Below are 17,888 nucleotides of genomic sequence, written 5' to 3'. Positions count from 1 at the left end.
GGTCTGTGAAACTCTTATCCTTCAACCAGTAAAAATCCAGAAGTGTGCCAAGTTCTGGGACTCATGCCTATAATCCTAACTACTCAGGAGGCTGGGACCTGAGGATCAAGGTTCAGAGCCAACCTGAACAGAAAAGTTCATGAAACTTTATCTCCAGTTAAAAAAAAAAAAAAGCTGGAAGTGGAGCTGTGGCTCAAGTGGTAGAGTGCTAGCGTTGAGCAAAAACACCCTCAAGGACAGCACCAAGGCCCTGAATTCAAGCCCTAGGACTGGCACAAAAAGAATTTTTAAAAAGTCAGAGATGAAAGTGTGGTAGTGGGTCAAAACTTGATTGTAAAGACCAAGCAAGAGTGCAAAGCCCTGAGTTGAAACTTCAGTACACACACACACACACACACACACACACACACACACACACACACACACACACACACACACACACACACACACACACACACACACACACACACTTACATACACACACAATAAAGCATTTTTAAGTTAATAGGTCATATACCACAGAAGAGGATGGATTGAATCATGGATTATGCTAAAGTATGCTAAAGCTATGTACTGTGCAGACCATTCAGAGGCTTGCATCATGGTTCATCTGAGGTTGCTCAGGTTCCCCAGTACAGTGAATCCCCCCCCCCCACAAGTGGATCAGCTTTCCCAGGTTACACACTGAATCCTCAATGCAGGAGGGTCATCATGCACATGGATCTCACTGGTCATTCTTCTTTAAAAACAAAACAGAACAAAATTATTAGTGGCCATTATTCTTGCAAAGACAGATGCCTGGCATCTGTGCCAAGCACTGTGCACAGGTAATCATTACTTAACCCAGGGATTCCTGGGTTCTACTGAGTCACTTCAGTGCCTCAGCCAGAACAGCTTGAGCCCTGAAAAGCAAGCAGACTGTCTCTATGAGGCATCCAGAGCCTGTATTCAAACTGTTCTGATTCTAGAACTATGTAGGACTCAGCTTACAGCCTGAGCATTGCCCAGTCATTATGTTGTTGATGAGCCTGAATGTTCCCTTCGGCTAACCTGAGACATTCAGGCTTTTGTTTTTAGAACTGTACACCTTCAGATATAATAGTGATGTATCATCTTGTACTATGATTAGCACTGATTTGTTTTAGAGAAAATTGTAATTGATCTGTTTTCTTCTATAAACAATGGTTTCTTTTCACTTATCTTTGTTAAAATGGGGAGGGTAAGTAGATAAAAGTTTGTTTAGATCGCTCTCTCTAGTATGTCCTGCAGTTTGATTGGCTGGCAGGGTTGGAGATTAGTAGAACAGCTCATCAGGGATCAGGGGAGGATAATTTCCAGTTGCTCTTTGTTGGGTTTTGAAAGCTAAGGGGATTTTTAGGGTGTTTGTGACATTTCTTCTTTATCCTGTTTATGATTTGAAAGACAATCACTTTAGTGCCTCTGGCATTGATTCTGCAATGAAACCTTCCAAGCTGAGCAGTTCATGCTTTGTGGGGAGGAGAGGGGGTTTGAGGAGACAGGGTCCTGATAACAGCTGAGGTTCCCAGTGCAGATGCTAAACCTTGTTCCTCATCCCAGCCTCCCCACTTTATTTCTCAGTCCCACCTTCCTTTGACTTACTCTGCCCTTTTCTTCAGGAGGATTGTTATTGATACTAATGGGGGCCTGGCAGGTTTGCCTTAGGGCAGGAAGATCCACTTACTCAGGTATGATGAACTTCCCACAAGGGTCTGTCTGCAGGCTGGCAGGCACTCTTTATGTTGCTGAAGATGAGGGAGATTTAGAGGCCACTTCCAGTTTTCTGGTAGTTAATTGGAGATAAGAGTCTCCTGGACTTGCCTGCCTGAGCTGGCTTTGAACCGTGCTCCTCAGATCTCAGTGTCCTGAGTAGTTAGGATTACAGACGTGAGCCATGAGTATCCGGCAACCAGACATATTTCTAACTGCTGAAGTGTACAGCCATTGCCCAAGAATGGGAAGAAGTCCATTACTGTCTAGGGTGGTGTGTGTGTGTGTGTATGTGTGTGTGTGTGTGTGTGTGTGTGTGTGTGTGTGTGTGTGTGTGTGTGTGTGTGTGTGTGTGTGTGTGTGTGATGTGTATCTGGTTTATTTTTTTAGACAGGGTCTTGATGTGTAGTATAGCCTGGCCTTAGATTTGCTGTGCAGCCAGGCTGGCCCTGAATGGATGTCTCCACCTGTAGTACTGTGTATGGAAGGGTCCATTCTGATGGAGACACATGGCACTGTGATCTTTTCACTGCATACCCTTTGGTTCTTGGCCTGTGATCCATCTTGCATTTGAATGACTTTTTCCCTATGAATGATTTTGTATCACAAGCTCTACAAGCTTTGGCCACTGGAGAAATGTGTATTTTCCCAGTCACACAGGTCTTCTGACACTGTAGCATGCATCATCAAACAGCCCCGTGGCTGACAGCCCCAACAGTGTCATTCGAACAGTTCTGAGCATGGAAGCTGTCACATGTATGGAGCAGACACGTTTTCCAGAGTGCTGATAGTTTTTTCTGGAGAGCTCATATTTTATCATTGACAGCAGACACTTGTTATTTGTCTTAAAGTGACAAATTCACTTCATTCATTTTTGAGAGAATGATCACAGAAGGTGCAAGTGTGGATAACCACAATTTGTCCATTATCTGTTTGCTGCAGTAACAGTGACGTCCCCAAAGACAAAGCGTGCACAGCGTACTCCTCCGGCATAGCCTGGACTCAGCGGCATGTGGCAGTGTTCATAAAGGCACATGCTCAGGGCCTTAGCTGAAATCTAATTGATGCTCTTCCTGCTCCCTCAAAGGAATCTTGGCTGAACTTCCACTTTGAAGGCGAGGGTGGTAGTGAAGAGAGTGAGGACATGGCGTCCTGACCAACACTACCATCCACCACCACTTGGCACTATTGTATGAGCACCCACACCATGGTGCAGGGAATATAAGTTTGTATTATTACAAAGATGTCTTTGATCTCATATACTTCCTAAACAAGTCTCAGGAACTGTCAGGGTCTGTGGACTGTATTTTTAAAACCACTGTTCTAGATATTAAAAACTGTTACTCGTCTGACACACTCCCCGGGGGTGGCCTAATGCCAGGAAGCAGGTGAGATGATGAGGGCACTTGGACTTCAAGGAGGAATCGAGTAAACAGATGGTACAACCATGGCAAGCACAGGGGATGCTGTGGACACAGCAAGGAACTTGCTGGGGGCTGTTTCTAGAAGAAATGAACAACCCCATGGGGGCTGTTTCTAGAAGGAAATGATTCCTGCTGAGCCTGCAAGGATGGAAGTACATTAGGCCAGGTAAAGAACCAGGTGAGAGTTACATGGAGCTGGAATGTTGAGGGAAAGGCTGTCTCCAGTGAAGATGTCCAGGGTGGACTAAGATGTGGGGGCGGGGGCAGGGAGGTGTGGCTGGGATTCCAGTAGTAGAGCTAGCAGCTCAGATGACGACTGAGATCGTGTGGATGAGGTGCCTGGGGTGGGCATGGGGTGAGCCAGCCAAGCATAGCCACACCACATAAGGAGATACCAAGACAGGTCAGCGGGATTCAGAGGAAGGACAGCTAAGACCTGGACCTTCCTGGTCCATCAGACCTCCAGAGGAGAGCAGAGGCACATGTAACGTTCGTAACTCTTCAACTAAGCATCTGGATGTGGTCCAGACATGCTTTTAAATGATAATATTAGACATGATACTTTATGAGCGATACATCCCATATTATAGATATTTTGTTCCTTCACTAACACAGATTTTAAATCTGTAAAGGGTGGTGAAAAAATACCAATTAAGATTTATGTTTTCTTTTCCTACCAGAACATTTTCCTTTTAAGAAGAGGGTGGACTGGCAGGGTGCCAGTAGCTCATGCCTGTAATCCTATTTAGGAAGCTGAGATCTGAGGATGCCAGTTCAAAGCCATCCTAGGCAGCAAAGTCTGTGAGACTCATCTCCAGTTAACCACACACCAAAAAGAAAGCCAGAAGTGATGTTGTGGTTCAAGTGGTAGAGCACTAGCCGTGAGCAAAGCAGTTCGGGGAGAGCACCCAGGCCCTGAGTTCAAGACCTAGGATTACCGCCCCTCTTCCCCGTCTCCCCTCCCCCATACACAAAAAGGGTGCATCTGCTGAGCCCAGTGGCTCTTAGCTATAATTGCAGCTATCCAGGAGGCTGATATTAGCAGTTTGTTTTCAAGGCCATCCTGGGCAAAAAGATCATGAGACCCATTTCAACCGATAAAAAGCTGGGTATGGTGGTATGCACCCGTCATCCTAGGATGACAGAGGTAGTGCAGTTCCACCAGACAGGTATAAATTTGAGACCCTATCTCAAAAATAACCAAACAAAAGGGCAGATGTAAGGCCCTGAGTTCAAACCCCAGTGCTGTTAAAAAGAAAACAAAAGGTTGGCTCTTTTCTCTTTTCTCACAGTTCTCCAAATTTTACCTCTACCTGAACACCATATCTTTTTTGAGGGGGGTGAGGAGAGAAAGTAGGGGCTAACACACACCTTCATTTTATCAATATGCTCCTAGTTTGATGATTCCTGGCAATGCATTGTGTGGTGAGTTGTCTGTCTGTATTCGTGTGGAGGAATCCTGAGAAGCCCGCCAACTTCTCACGTTGCGAGGTGTGGAGGAGACCTGTAGGAGGCCCCTACACAGCTGGGATCTTGGATTTTGGTGATTTTTTTCATCTTTTGTTTTGTTTTTGCCACGCTGGGGTCTGAACTCAGGGTTCCACACTTGCTAGACAGGTAGGTATTCTACTCATTTGAGCCATAACCCAGCCCCCTTTTTTTGCTTTAGTTATTTTTTAAGGTCTTGTGTTTTTGTACAGCTGCCTCAGGCTGCAATCATGATCCTCCTTCCTGTGCCCCCCACATTGCTGAGAACAAATGTAGGCACCACCATGCCCCTCTGATTTGTTGAAACTTCCTGGCCTCAAACCTTGATCCTCCCAATCTCAGCTTTTTGAGTAGCTGGGATTCTAAGCGTGAGCCACTACGGCCAGCTAAGATCTGGCTCTTAGATTGCAGAAAGAGGCCATGGAGGATGACTAGGGCAGATCTTCACATGGCAGCACCTGCTTTCTGTTTTCTGTGTAAAGACAATTTGTAGAAAGTCAGTGTTCCATGTAGTTAGATAAACATGAGACCAGAGATACAAGGTAATTATTTTCTCATTGACCTGACCTGCTTTGAGCAAGCTAATTCCTAACTGCAGCTTATGTACCTTAACATCCGATAAGGACTGGGTCAAGTCAGAGGTGAGCTGTGCATCGCCGATTAGTCTCCATCAACAGTTGTGGCACAGTTCATGTCTAAGCAGTTGCCAGGCAGTGAGCTGGAGTGGGTGGGTAACAAAGGTGGTGGCATGACCCACTGGCCCATGGCAAATTTCAGCAGTGATTGTTAGCAAGCCCACCTGCCTTCCTGCAGTGGGATCATCTGCCTTAGACAGGGGCTGGGTGGTGATTGGCAGGGCTGTGGTAGCAGGGGAAGCCCAGGTAAGCTTTTAAATCTCCCCTGTGTTCACAGAGAGCTCATTAAATGTGAGTCTCAGCAATGCTGTGAACTTGGCTCTTCATCTCTAGTGCTCCGATTAGGGCGTCCAGTCCAGTGTTGAGTAGCTTGTTCTGGTTGGTAGAACTCAGAGCGCCTCTGCTTACCGCAGCAGGCCTTCTGCTCCGGCAGGATGGACACACAGGCCCTCAACTCCACAGTCTCCACCGTGTGACAAGCAAGAATGAAATGGAGTAGGGCCAGATCTGAAAATCCTTTAGATTAAGATCTACAAGTGCATTCCTTTTTGCTAGTATGTGGGCTTTGTAATGTGCATCTGTGGCTAACCGCAGGCTGTTAGCAGCAAGAGTGTCTGCGGTCAGCATGGGAGAGTCCTCACCAGGTGGGGGCAGGGAGTCCAGCCGGTCCCAGCACAGCTTCCCTGCTGCCATGCTGTCGCTGCAGAGCCCTGAGTAATCAGACAGCCTGGTGCTCAGAAATGAGGGATCTGCTTGCTCTTTTCCGAACAAAGGCATTTTACTGCCTGTGAGGTGGTGGAGACTGATGGCCATAGAAGCTGTGCCCTTGAACTGGAGGATAGATGACCTGCATCCTCAGTGCTGCTGGGACTCCTGTTCTGGGGGGGGGGGGAAGGGTAAGGGGGAGGAGAGGGGTGTCTTTATTTATTTATTTTTGTAAGTTCCACCTTAAGGGGATCTTGCTCTGTTTATTTGTTTTGTTTTGTTGTCTTCTGAGCCACACATCCAGCCCCATGGCTCTGTCTTAATGGTGTTTTGAATATGAAATGGAGCAATTAAATATATGAGAACAAGCACATGGGGGGAGGGGCTGGTATCTGATGAACCATAATATTCCAACATTCCATTATTTGAACAATAGTAGTAATCCCTTATGCTTGTAATGTTTTCACAGCACTCCACAGATACCGTTTGAATGGTAATCAGTTAGGGTTACAAATCTCCACTCTGAGGAAGTTGAGCCCTTAGCTGGAGGGTGTGGGGGGCAGTAAGAGGGGGGGTGAGGAAACAGATCTTCCCTCATCTCTTCCTTTGGTTTCTTTACTTCATATTCATTCATGTTCCTTCCCTAATCCCTCCCCAAACGTTAATCTCCCTCTCTCATTTTCTTTCTTAGCCTCTCTTGGGCTGGAACTTTCAGGACTAGTTAGTGTGGTACCTACATGTGTCTGTTTTGAATTAAAGTGCCCCTCATCCTCCTGTACTGTCAGGAATGTCCCTCATGAATGGCCAGCTCCTTCTAGTGGTGGATTCGGAGTGAAAGCCCACCTGCTCCTTTCCTTCATTGTTTCTTTGGGCTGTGTTTCAAGCTGCTGGGACCCCTTTTTAGCCTTTTCTTATCTGAATACCTTTTCTTTTTGGCCCACTTCACCCCACCAGACATTCTGGTTGTCACAAGTCCAGTTCATCTCTGTTTTCTGGGTCCATGCTGGGCATCAGCACCAGGGAGGTGTGGTTTCAGCAGAGCCATCTTCCTCCAGGAGCCAAGCAGGGCCATCCGCTTCCTAGTGTGTGCCTCTTCGTCCTGCTCCGGCCAGGGTAGGGTGGGGAGGCTGCTATAGGTAGGACTAGCCTTTAGGAGACTGCCAGCAGAATAGCATCTTATGCTGGTGCCAGTTCTGGCCAAAGCAGCAGCTCCCCCCTCCCTTATGCCCCCCAGCATGGGTGACACCAACCTTGCCCTGGTCACACTGCAGCTGTGTCTATCAGAGCCAGTGACTTCTGCTGGAGTGCAGTACAGCCAGAGAGCTGCAGCCTGGCCTCACAGGACCTGGACTGGCCCTTGCAGGATCCTGGACATGGTATACCTCTCTGAGCTGGAGTTCCAGGGATTGAGATCGTCCACCCTGACCATTGTGTACATTGTAAGACAAATGAGCCAATGTGCGTGCAAAGGGTGGACTCAAAATCCCGGGAGGAGCATGGATTTACTTATTCCTCCCATGTGCACTTATTGAGTGCCCTGGCAGTGAGGAAAACAAGCCACAGAGGCCCTTACATTGTGGAGGGCGACAGAGAACAAGTCAGCAAGTCAGCAAGACCCTGACCTTTAGTGACCAGTACTGAGGAAACTTCAAGTAGCTGGGGGACATAGCTGCTCACATTTGCAGTCAGTAAGACAAGACAAGATCTGTGTAGTAGAGACAGTTGGCCATCGTGCAATCCTGAGTATTCTTCTACTTAAACTGGAACCAGCCACCAGCTAGAAGCCTCTAAGAAGCTTCCTCTGACTGTCCCAGGCTAAGATGACAATAGCTGTGGTTGAAGGAGTAACTGTAAGGTGTCAAAGACTTCTCATACATGATCTGGAATCCTTCTCCTCTAGATACGAAGTGCCACCCTCTTGTAGTGCCAGGGATTGAACCCAGGGCCTTGTACATGTTAGGTAAGTGCACTGAGATACACCCCAGCCAGCTTTTTCCCTCCCTCCCTCTCTTTTTCCTTCCATCCCTCCCTCCCTCCCTCTCTTTCTCTCCCTCCCTCCCTCCCTCCCTCCCTCCCTCCTTCCTTCCTTCTCTCCTTCCTTCCTTCCTTCTTCTGTGGTACTAGGGTTTGAACCAAGAACCTTGCACTTGATAAGGGAGGCTCTCTTGCTGCTGAGTCATACATTCAACCCTGTTTTTTGCTGCTAACATTTGAGAAAGGGTCTTGATTCCTGCCCAGGCATACCACCGTGTGCCATCTGCCTATGTCAGATTTCCTTTGTAGCCAAGTAACAGGCACCCACCACTGCATCCAGCTCTTCATTGAGAATGGGTCTCACCAATGTTTGCCCAGGCTGTACTCGAACCAGGATTTTTTCAGTCTCAGCCTCCCAAGTTGTTAGGATTGCAGGCATTTTCAAATGAGGAAAGCTAGGACGTGAGCAATCAAGCAGTTGCTGTCACTTGCAGCAAAACTAAGTGTTCTAACTGCAAAGATACCCCTCCCCCCACTCTTTCTCCTACAAGACCCCCCCTCTCAGTCTCCAGGACTATGTTTACCTCTCTGCGGCCTTTCTAGATTCTGTGAACACATATAGTATATTTCTGTGTTCTTCTTGGTAGCTTCTGAGCTCTCAAAGGATAGAGGCAATTAGGTTTTTTACCTGGAGCTGTGCTGGGCCTTTATCCAGGAACTACTTCAGCTTGGCTAAGTTTATAGCCAGCCCAACTTCCCCTCTCCTTGTCCTGTGTAAATGCTGCGGATTCCTGCTTAGTTCATAGAATCTCATTCTATAGACTGATGGAGCAGCCCAATTGGATGTGCATGGAGTGAACATGAGGGGGAAAAAAAATCTCATTTTAGATGGAAGGTATCTTTTTACAAAAGTCTTGTACTTGTTTACAGTAAATAAGCTGAGTCCTTACTTAGAGACAGCAGCGGTATAGCAGCTGTAGAATGTCTGTGGCCAGTCCTCAGTGTTCGGTGCAGCTCTGTGAATACACTGTGAGAAAGGAGCACACTAAACTGTGTGGCTGCACTGCACAGCACCAGAGCCCGAGCCATCCCGCCCACTCCTGGAGAAGCAGTGTCAGCCTTCTGGGTTATAGGCCTGAGCGACTATGCTAAACTTCTCCTTTTTTTTTTTTTTTGGTCCGGTCGTGGGGCCTGAACTCTGGGCCTGGGCGCTGTCCCTCAGCTCTTCAGCTCAAGGCGAGCACTCTACCACTTGAGCCACGGCACCACTTCCAGCTTTTTTCTTTTTGCTTATGTGGTGCTGAGGAATCGAACCCAGGGCCTCATGCATGCAAGGCAAGTGCTCTACCACTGAGCCACCTTACCAGCCCTCTCCATTTTTTTTAATAATTTTTTTTTTCCCCAGCAGTACTAGAGGTTGAATTCAGGGCCTTGTGTGTGCTAGATAGGTGCACTACCACTTGAGCCATGCTACCAGCCCTAATTCTGATAGCTTATTTTGATATAAGGTATCAATTTTCTGCCTGGACCAGCTTGGACTGTGAATCTCCCATTTGTGCTTCCCAGGTTACTGTGCCGCATAGAGTCTTGTGATTTTTTTTCCTTCTTTTGCTTTGACTAGCCTCTTGCTAGCCACTATGCCTGGCATTAAAACCCTGGGCTTGAACTGGAATTCTCCATTCTCAGCCTTCCAAATAGCTAGGATGACAGAGATGAGCCATGGTGCTCACTTGTGCCACTTTGCACAGTAGCAGAAGTGCCTGAGGCTCCAGGGGACGGGGAGAGCTGCAAGGTTCTCCTGGGCTGCATGGGGTCTGCTGAGCCCTCCTGTCACATGGAGCAGTATTGGGAGGCCAAGGTGGGACCGCTCCAGCCATCCCAACCCCACTGCCCTGTGAAGGGGCTGTGAGCCGTTATTTATCTTTGTTAAACAGAGCACTTGAGGTGCTTGAGAGAGGAAGAAATGGTATCATCTGCTGTAGTCTGGGCCTCTGTTATGGGCCAAACACTGCCTTGTGTTCACCCAATTTGCTAATCGTTGATTCTTGCCATTGTAAACCACAATATTCACAACCATGCACTGTAGCTTGAGCCTTCCCAATCCAAAAATCCAAACTACAACGTGCTCTGAAGTCTGAAACTTGTTGGGCACTCACATGATGCTCCGAAAGTTTGGGATTTCCTAACATTCTAGACTTCGGAATTTCAGGTTGGGAATATTCAAACATCCCCACATCTAAAAACAAGCAAACAAAACACCTCCAGACTCTAAAACATTCTTGCTCCTAACTGTTTCAAATAAGGGCTGTTCAACCTATTACCATTTGCATAGTGCACTATTTGTCATCAGTGCATTAGAAGTTGTATGTACATGGCATTTGTCCTCCCAGGAACATAAGAGACAGCTGGTATGGTGCCTAAAGTGATCACGTCACCAATAACTCATAGATCCCAGGAATTGACCCCTGCCTGGCTTGCATCTCAATCAGTGCACTCTCTGTTTCACCTTGCTGCCTCTGAAGACCCACGACCCAAATGGTCTGGGTAACTCTCAGGAACCCGTGTGAGGTCCGGTTTTCTGAATCATGTTTGGCCCTTGGCAAGTGGAACACTGGAATGTGTAGCATGGAGAAGAGCTGCCGATGGCTGGGAAGGAAAGTGGAGCTTGTAGAGAGGTTGCCAGCCAGACCTCTACATGGCGTGCGTCACACCACTGTGGGCTCAGCTCCAGCTCTGATTAGATCGTGTCTACTGTGTGCCTGTGCAGTCAGGGTGTAGAGTGTGACCGTTATCTGGGAGATAGTCACCTGATATCAAGGTGGACAGATGCTCGCTGCCTGGCACAGTTACATCCCACTTGTGTAAACAGATCCCAGTTGCCCTGTGCAGGTGAGCAGGTGCCTAAGCTAGCAGCTCAAGTTAAGATGGAAGCTCTTTTTTTTTTTTAAATTCAAGAGGTAAATAAAATATACCATTGTTTTCAGACTATTAACAATACATTCAAAGTGAACATTTCAAAAGCCCTAAGATAAAATTCTATTTAGACAAGTTGTTAGAAGTGGAGAAACTAGAATTATTTCTCTATCATTTCTTCCTTCTTTCCTTTCTTTTTTTCTTCCTCCTCTTCCTTCTTTTTCTTCTCCTTTTCTCAGTACTAGGGCTTGAACTCAGGGCCTTGAGCTTGCTAAAACTAGTGCTCTTCCACTTGAGCCACACATCCAAGCTAAAGCTGTTCTATAGTAAGTGATTTGTGAAGCTTTCCTTTGTGCTGCAGTCCTAGTCCAATGTGGTCTTTGACAGGAGTCAGAGGCAGCGTCTGGTCTTGTGCTGTGAATTGGTGACCTGTTGGTGTTAGTCTGTGTGGGTTAAAGCGAGCTCTGGGCTTTGTTGCTCAGGAGCTGATCCCCCATCCCAGCTGAACTGAAGTGTGCCATTGCTCATCAGCTCAACACCAGCTTCTGAACACCGGACAGGTTAAGGACATCAGATGGCCCCCACTGCTGCCCAGAGGTCTCCAGCAGAGCTCCTGAGATTTATTACCTGTAGGAATAGATGGGAGAAAATCCATTACAGCTCAATGACTCTGGCAGCATTTGCAAAGCACTAGGATTATTTCATCTGGGAAAATGTCAGCAAATCTCATCTACCCATCTATCTGTCCGCTGAGGTCACAGTGATGCTGTTTTCAGTTGGACATTTTTAGAATTCAGGGAAAGCCAGTCTTGTCTTACTCATTCTTTGTGTTGTTATACAGTTCTGAATTGAAAATGCAAGGTTGCACTTCAGAAGCTGTGTAGCATTCACTACAGTACTGTGCTGGCTCAAACCCATTAACAGGTACATGTGCCTTCTCTAAAAGCTATTCTTGGGGAACAATCCAGAAATACCATATAAATGCATGATTCTAGCACTGGTGCAGTGGCTCACACTGCTTGGAAAGATACTGGCTGGATCAAAGTTTGAAGCTGACTTTGGCAAAAAGCGAAAGTTCCTCTCTATTAATAAGCTAGGTGTGGTGTTGTGTACCTGTGAGCCCAACTACCAGGAGGATGTGGGCTGACACCTCCAGGGAAAATGTACAAGGCCCTATCTGAAAAGTCACTGAAGTATGGAAGGTCTGGGGATATGGCACAGATAATCTAGCTTTTGCCTAGTAAGCACTAGGTCCAGGTTCAAACCTCAAAACTTAAAAAAAGAAAAGAAAAAGAAATGTTTCTGTAGTATGGATTCTTTTTGTGTTACCCAGTTTTCTGTCACTATGACAAAATACCTGAAGTAATTATCTGATAAGGAGAAAAGGTTTGTTTGGGCTCATACTTTGGGGCTTCCAGTTAATAGTGACTAGCCTAGTTGCTTTGGGCCTATGGCTCACCACAGCATACCATGGTAAGAGCACATGGCTGAGCAAAATAGCCCGCCTTGGGACCAGAGGAGGAAAAGACTGGCATCCCAAATGACTTTCAGACTTCATTGTTCTTTGCATGGGGCAAGGGGATCCCTCTTGACTGGTAAGGTCCAGTGGGGGTTAGGCTGCCATGCCTGGTAGCTGACAAGACTCCATGATGCTTATACTTTAGTTGAGAGATGTAGAGAATAAAGAAGCCAGAAAGATAATGATAATTCACAGTGCATGCTATGAAATAAGTCAGTGAGATAGAAAGTAACTACTTTATATAAATAGGCTCTTGCCTTTTGCTCAGACGTAGAGTAATCCTATTTGTGCTTCCTGTAGAGCTGGGGTGACAGATGTGTACCACTCTAGCAAGCTTTTGATTAATTGAGATGAGGCTTCCTGAACTTTTTGCCTGAGCTGGTCTCTCAACTCTGATTATCCCAATCTCAGGCTCCTGAGTAGCTGGGATTATAGCCATGAACCACTATACCTGGCCAAATAAGGTTTAGGGAAGATTCTTTAAAGAACTTCAATTTAAGTTGAGATCTGAGGAACATAAATTGGGTCCTTCAAGGAGCTGGTGAGAAAAGTACCATGCAAAGGCGGTAGCAGACACCAAGCCCCAGGGCAGGAAGAGGCCTATATGGCTGCAGCTTGGGAATGAAGGTCAGAATGGCGAGGAGGGCCCTTGGAGCCTTGTTTTTTTTATTTTTTTATTTTTTTTTTGGGGTCCGGTCGTGGGGCCTGAACTCTGGGCCTGGGTGCTGTCCCTCAGCTCTTCAGCTCAAGGCTAGCGCTCTACCACTTGAGCCAGAGCACCACTTCTGGCTTTTTTCTTTTTGCTTATGTGGTGCTGGGGAATCGAACCCAGGGCCTCATGCATGCAAGGCAAGCACTCTACCACTGAGCCACCTTCCCAGCCCTGTCCTTGGAGCCTTGTAAGCCTGCTAAGCAGTTAGGAACTGGGGTTCTGGATAAGCAACCATGACTGTTGCAAGGGTGTGCTCATCAAGCAGACGTGCCCACTCAGTGCCCCGTCCTTCAGATCCAGACAGATGGGTCATGTGGCTTATGGTCATGTGACTGACCACCTGTCCATCAGCATTGCTGGAGTAAAAGCTGGAAAGCCAGCTGAGTGAATATGCAGGACTGAGGTGTTCGAAGCATACACAGACAGCCCTCTCACTTTTCAGGTTCTCTGCTGTGTTGGGAAAAGGAAATAGGTTGACCCGCATGTGAAAAAATCTAATGCCAATCAAGACCACAGTTGAAAACAAGAAGCATGGAGATGGAGAAGCAAAGACTCATAGTATGAAGAGTTGTAACCCTGGACAACAAATGATTTCATGTGATTCCGTGTACAAGCTGTTGCCTTTGGCTTGTGAATTGTGTTACATTCAAGCCACATGTTAGCACTTGTTCCTAAATCTGCTCATGTGATCCTTTCCTTCGGTTTAGATGACAGTGCGTCTGCCGCCAGCAGCATGGAGGTGTCAGACCGCATTGCTTCTCTGGAGCAGCGAGTCCAGATGCAAGAAGATGACATCCAACTGCTCAAGTCTGCGCTGGCCGACGTGGTTCGACGGCTAAACATCACAGAAGAGCAGCAGGCTGTACTTAACCGGAAGGGACCTACCAAAGGTAGGTGTTTGTGCAGCTTCATGGGCAGTACTGCTCTTACGGAAGATTCCTGCTCACCAGAATATACCACATACTAATACTGAGATACACCCCAAACTCAGAATCACAATTCAGCATCTTAGCCTGGCCAAAGGAATCCCACCAGGTAATGTTTTTTGATGTGATGGTAGTGAATTGTGCTGCCCATGGGTATATATTTATAGGTGGTTTTTAAAAGTCCTTCAAATCACAGAATGGGACATCCAAATCAGCCACCAAGAATGCAGTTAAGATTCCCTGGGCAGATCTTGAGAGAGCTGGCAGAAGGCATGGTGCTTCTTCAGATCCTCCATGGAGGCTGCTCCATCTAGAACATTTTCTGGTAATTCTCATCTCTTCTGTGTCCTCAGCTTGTACTGTCATGGAGTGAGGTCCAGCAAACAAGTCACTCAGATGCCATGTGCGAGGCCTTAGGTCTGGGCACAGTGGGGTGGCCTGGCCCTTCCTCTGAGGAGCTCAGAGTCCTGACGATGTTTCTAGCTAACTTACCTCTCCTGGCTGGTAAGCCACACAGCCTGTGCTTTCTGCTTCTTTTTCTTTTTTTTTTTTTTTCAGCAGCTCTGAGGGATTTGAACTCAGGGAGTTACATGCTTAATAGGCAAGCACTGTACCTCTTGAGCCACACACCTAGCCTTTTTTTCCAATAGAATCTCATGTTATTTTGCTCTGGTTGACCTGGGGCTATAATCCTCCCACCTTTGCCTCCCTTGTATCTGGGACCATAGGCTATGCCACCAGGCTTGGCTTAGAGTTGAAGAGAGATCTCACTAACTTTGTGCCTGGACTGGCCTTAAACTTCTATCACAAATGCTGTCTCTTCTTCCTGAGTAGCTGGGATTACAGGTGTGAGCCAGTGTTCCTGGCCCCTTCTGTTTCTTTGAGGGCTTCTCTGCCATCCATGGGGACATAGCCCAACACAGAGATCTCTACTAGTGGATTTCTGGCAAGTTAAGCCATTGTTTCAATCCCCAGAACTCTTCTGAGGATGAGGCATAAGAAATAATACTTGACTTGAGAAACTTCTTAGGGACCCTCTTAAAGTATTAGAAGTGAAACACCTCATAAATCCCCGCCCACTCAGTATCAGTACCCTAATGTCTGCATTTGTGTGCAGTTCTCATGATTTGCTGGGACTCGTTTCTGGACTGTGCTTCATCTTGAGAGCAAAATCCCTCTGCTTGTCAAACATTCTGAGACTGAGGCCTGTCAATGTCCCTTAAAGAATGTCTTTCTTTTTGTTTGGGTTTTCCTTAATCAAAAGAAGATGGTCTAATATCCTCTGATTAGTTCTTTCTCAAATCCTGGGCTGGCTGTGTTTTCACACATCTGGGAGGAAATGTCCTTCCTTATCCTTCCTTTAGAGGTGTGAGCAGTCTCATGTGAGATCCATGTGTTCTCTCCATGTCTGTATTTTGAAAAATTCTTTAAAGTAATCTTTTTCTCCTTTTATGTTACAAAGCAATTGGGGTATTTTAAAATAGAAACCAGGTTATTTTAGGTATTCTTGACCTACTCAGCATTCCAAAAGTAAATCTGATGACTACCATATCCCAAAGGGCACATTGGAAGTACTTGACTTCCACGAAGCTTCAGAGGTTTTTTTAAATTTTATTTTATTTTATTGTAAAGGTGATTTACAGAGGGGTTACAGTTACAGAAGCAAGGTAAGGAGTACATATCTTGTCAAACATTGTTAACCCCTTCCTCATTTTCCCCTACTTTCCCTTCCTCCCGGAGCTTTAGACTTCTAAGTTGGGGAAAAGACAATATAAGTGGCATGAATTAATTTTAACAAAACTTCTGAGAGAAACAACATTTTCATAGTTTTAAAAATATTACTTTCAGGGGCTGGGAAGGTGGCTCAGTGGTAGAACGCTTGCCTTGCATGCATGAGGCCCTGGGTTCAATTCCTTAGCACCACATAAGCAAAAAGAAAAAAGCCGGAAGTGGCGCTGTGGCTCAAGTGGTAGAGTGCTAGCCTTGAGCTGAAGAGCTGAGGGACAGCGCCCAGGCCCAGAGTTCAGGCCCCATGACTGGACCCCCCCCACCAAAAAAAATATTACTTTCAACTGGGAGAGATCAAGGAAAGGAATGTACTCCTTACCTAACTATAGCTCCTTTGTATATCACTTTTCTAATAACAATTTTTTTTGGAGGGGTCTGGTCGTAGGGCCTGAACTCTGGGCCTGGGTGCTGTCCCTCAGCTCTTCAGCTCAAGGCTAGTGCTCTACCACTTGAGCCACAGTGCTACTTCCGGCTTTTTTCTTTTTGCTTATGTGGTGCTGAGGAATTGAACCCAGGGCCTCATGCATGCAAGGCAAATGCTCTACCACTGAGCCACCTTCCCAGCCCTCTAATAACAATTTAAAAAATTAAAAATATTCTTTTCCTAAATAAAAAAAAAAGCCTGGGGTCTGGAAGCCAGGCTGGAGAATAGAAGATGATGAAGACTACAAGAAAGTGGGGGAGGGGCGTGGTGGCCCCTACTGAGCACACCATGTTACCTACTCTGTGCAACTGGTTGCCTGGTGCAGTAAATTGGGGTGCAGCAGATGAGGGTGGTGGGTAGCCCCTGCATCAGAAGCCCTGGGCGCTCTCTCTGAAGTTCACAAAGCTGCCCTGTGGGTCATGACATCCTCCCCTCAGTCTGCATAGCTGGTACCCTGCTGTCAAGGACTAGCAGGGGATCTTCTAGACAAGATGGATTTTAGGAGAGCCTCCTTTGGTTTTTAAAAGATCGCATCATGGCAGGTTAAAAATGCTTAGGTCAGAAGAATTTCAGATGTTTTTTGAAAGATTTTGGAATATTTGCATATACACAATGAGCTCTGTTGGGAATGAGACCCCCAAATTCACTTAGGTTTCCTGTTACCTTATACACATAGCCTGAAGAGAATGATGTTGCTTCATGTCTGTTACTGTAATCAGTTCCTAAAGAGGAAAAGCTTTATTTTGGCCCATAATTTTGGAGGTTTCAGTCCATGATTGGAGAGCAGTGTTGGTTTAGACCAGAGATGAGGTAATACATCTGGGCACAGATCATGGCTGATCTGCTCAGCACATGGCTGGGAATGGGAAAAACAAAAGGAAGGGGCTGGGGCTCTATGGTTGTCTTCAAAGGTGTTTCCCCACTGACCAGCTTGATGCCTGTTGGTCTTGATGCCACTTCTTCATGTTTCTACCGTGTAGGCCTTTGGAGGAGATTCAAGTAACTGAAGCAACATTATATAATACTTTTTGCGGCCTGCATTTTTATTGCAACCTGTCATATGAAATCCAGTGTGGAATTTTCTACCTTATATCATGTCAGTTCTCAAAACAGTTTCAGGTTTTGAGCATCTGGAGCTTGGATCAGGAATGCTCAATCTGTTTTACTAGTATCACTTTATAATATTTTGGCTTTCTGTCCTGATATAGATTTCAAGCAGACTGGACACATAGCATCCTAATATTTAAATATTAATGGGTTATTCTCTACAAGTTTAGGGATCAGAAAATTAGGGTTCAGTGTTGGACTTTTAGGTGTATACCTTTGTGCCATGTGCCTAGTAAAGCAGGGATGCCTGTGCCCCAGGAATCAGACACTGGGCCTTTCACCTGTGAGCACAGGGAGCTGTCCAAGTGTTTAGCACCTGATACATTGCTGTGACAGCCCCTGTTCACTCATTAGCACTGACTAGCCTCAGTACTTTCTGTGAGTCCACTGATAATCATTTGGATCAAATGAACAGTTTGTTTCTCAGACGTACTTACTTGGAAGATCTGTCCCTTGATATTTGTACAAAAGATAGTGGCTGGCCCCAAAAGTCAAACTAGCATATGAAGCCAGGTGCCTGTGGCTCACGCCTGTAATCCTTGCTA

The 17,888-nt window shown here is 46.3% G+C and overlaps 1 protein-coding gene across 6 annotated transcripts in view; it reads left to right on the top strand.

Annotated features, from left to right (window-relative positions):
* Positions 1-17,888, top strand: part of Eml1 (EMAP like 1) — a 150,476-nt gene that overhangs the window by 67,247 nt on the left and 65,341 nt on the right. For all 6 annotated transcript variants that reach the window (XM_069997601.1, XM_069997602.1, XM_069997597.1 and 3 more), the window contains exon 2: positions 13,806-13,988. In XM_069997601.1, coding sequence (XP_069853702.1) covers positions 13,806-13,988 — 183 coding nt within the window. The remainder of the gene's footprint in view (positions 1-13,805; positions 13,989-17,888) is intronic.

Source organism: Dipodomys merriami, unplaced genomic scaffold, assembly GCF_024711535.1.
Source record: "Dipodomys merriami isolate MVZ:Mamm:240054 unplaced genomic scaffold, mDipMer1.0.p SCAF_50, whole genome shotgun sequence".
Lineage (NCBI taxonomy): Eukaryota > Metazoa > Chordata > Mammalia > Rodentia > Heteromyidae > Dipodomys > Dipodomys merriami.
Note: the sequence above shows the minus strand (reverse complement) of the source record. Positions and strands in the feature narration are given on the sequence as shown.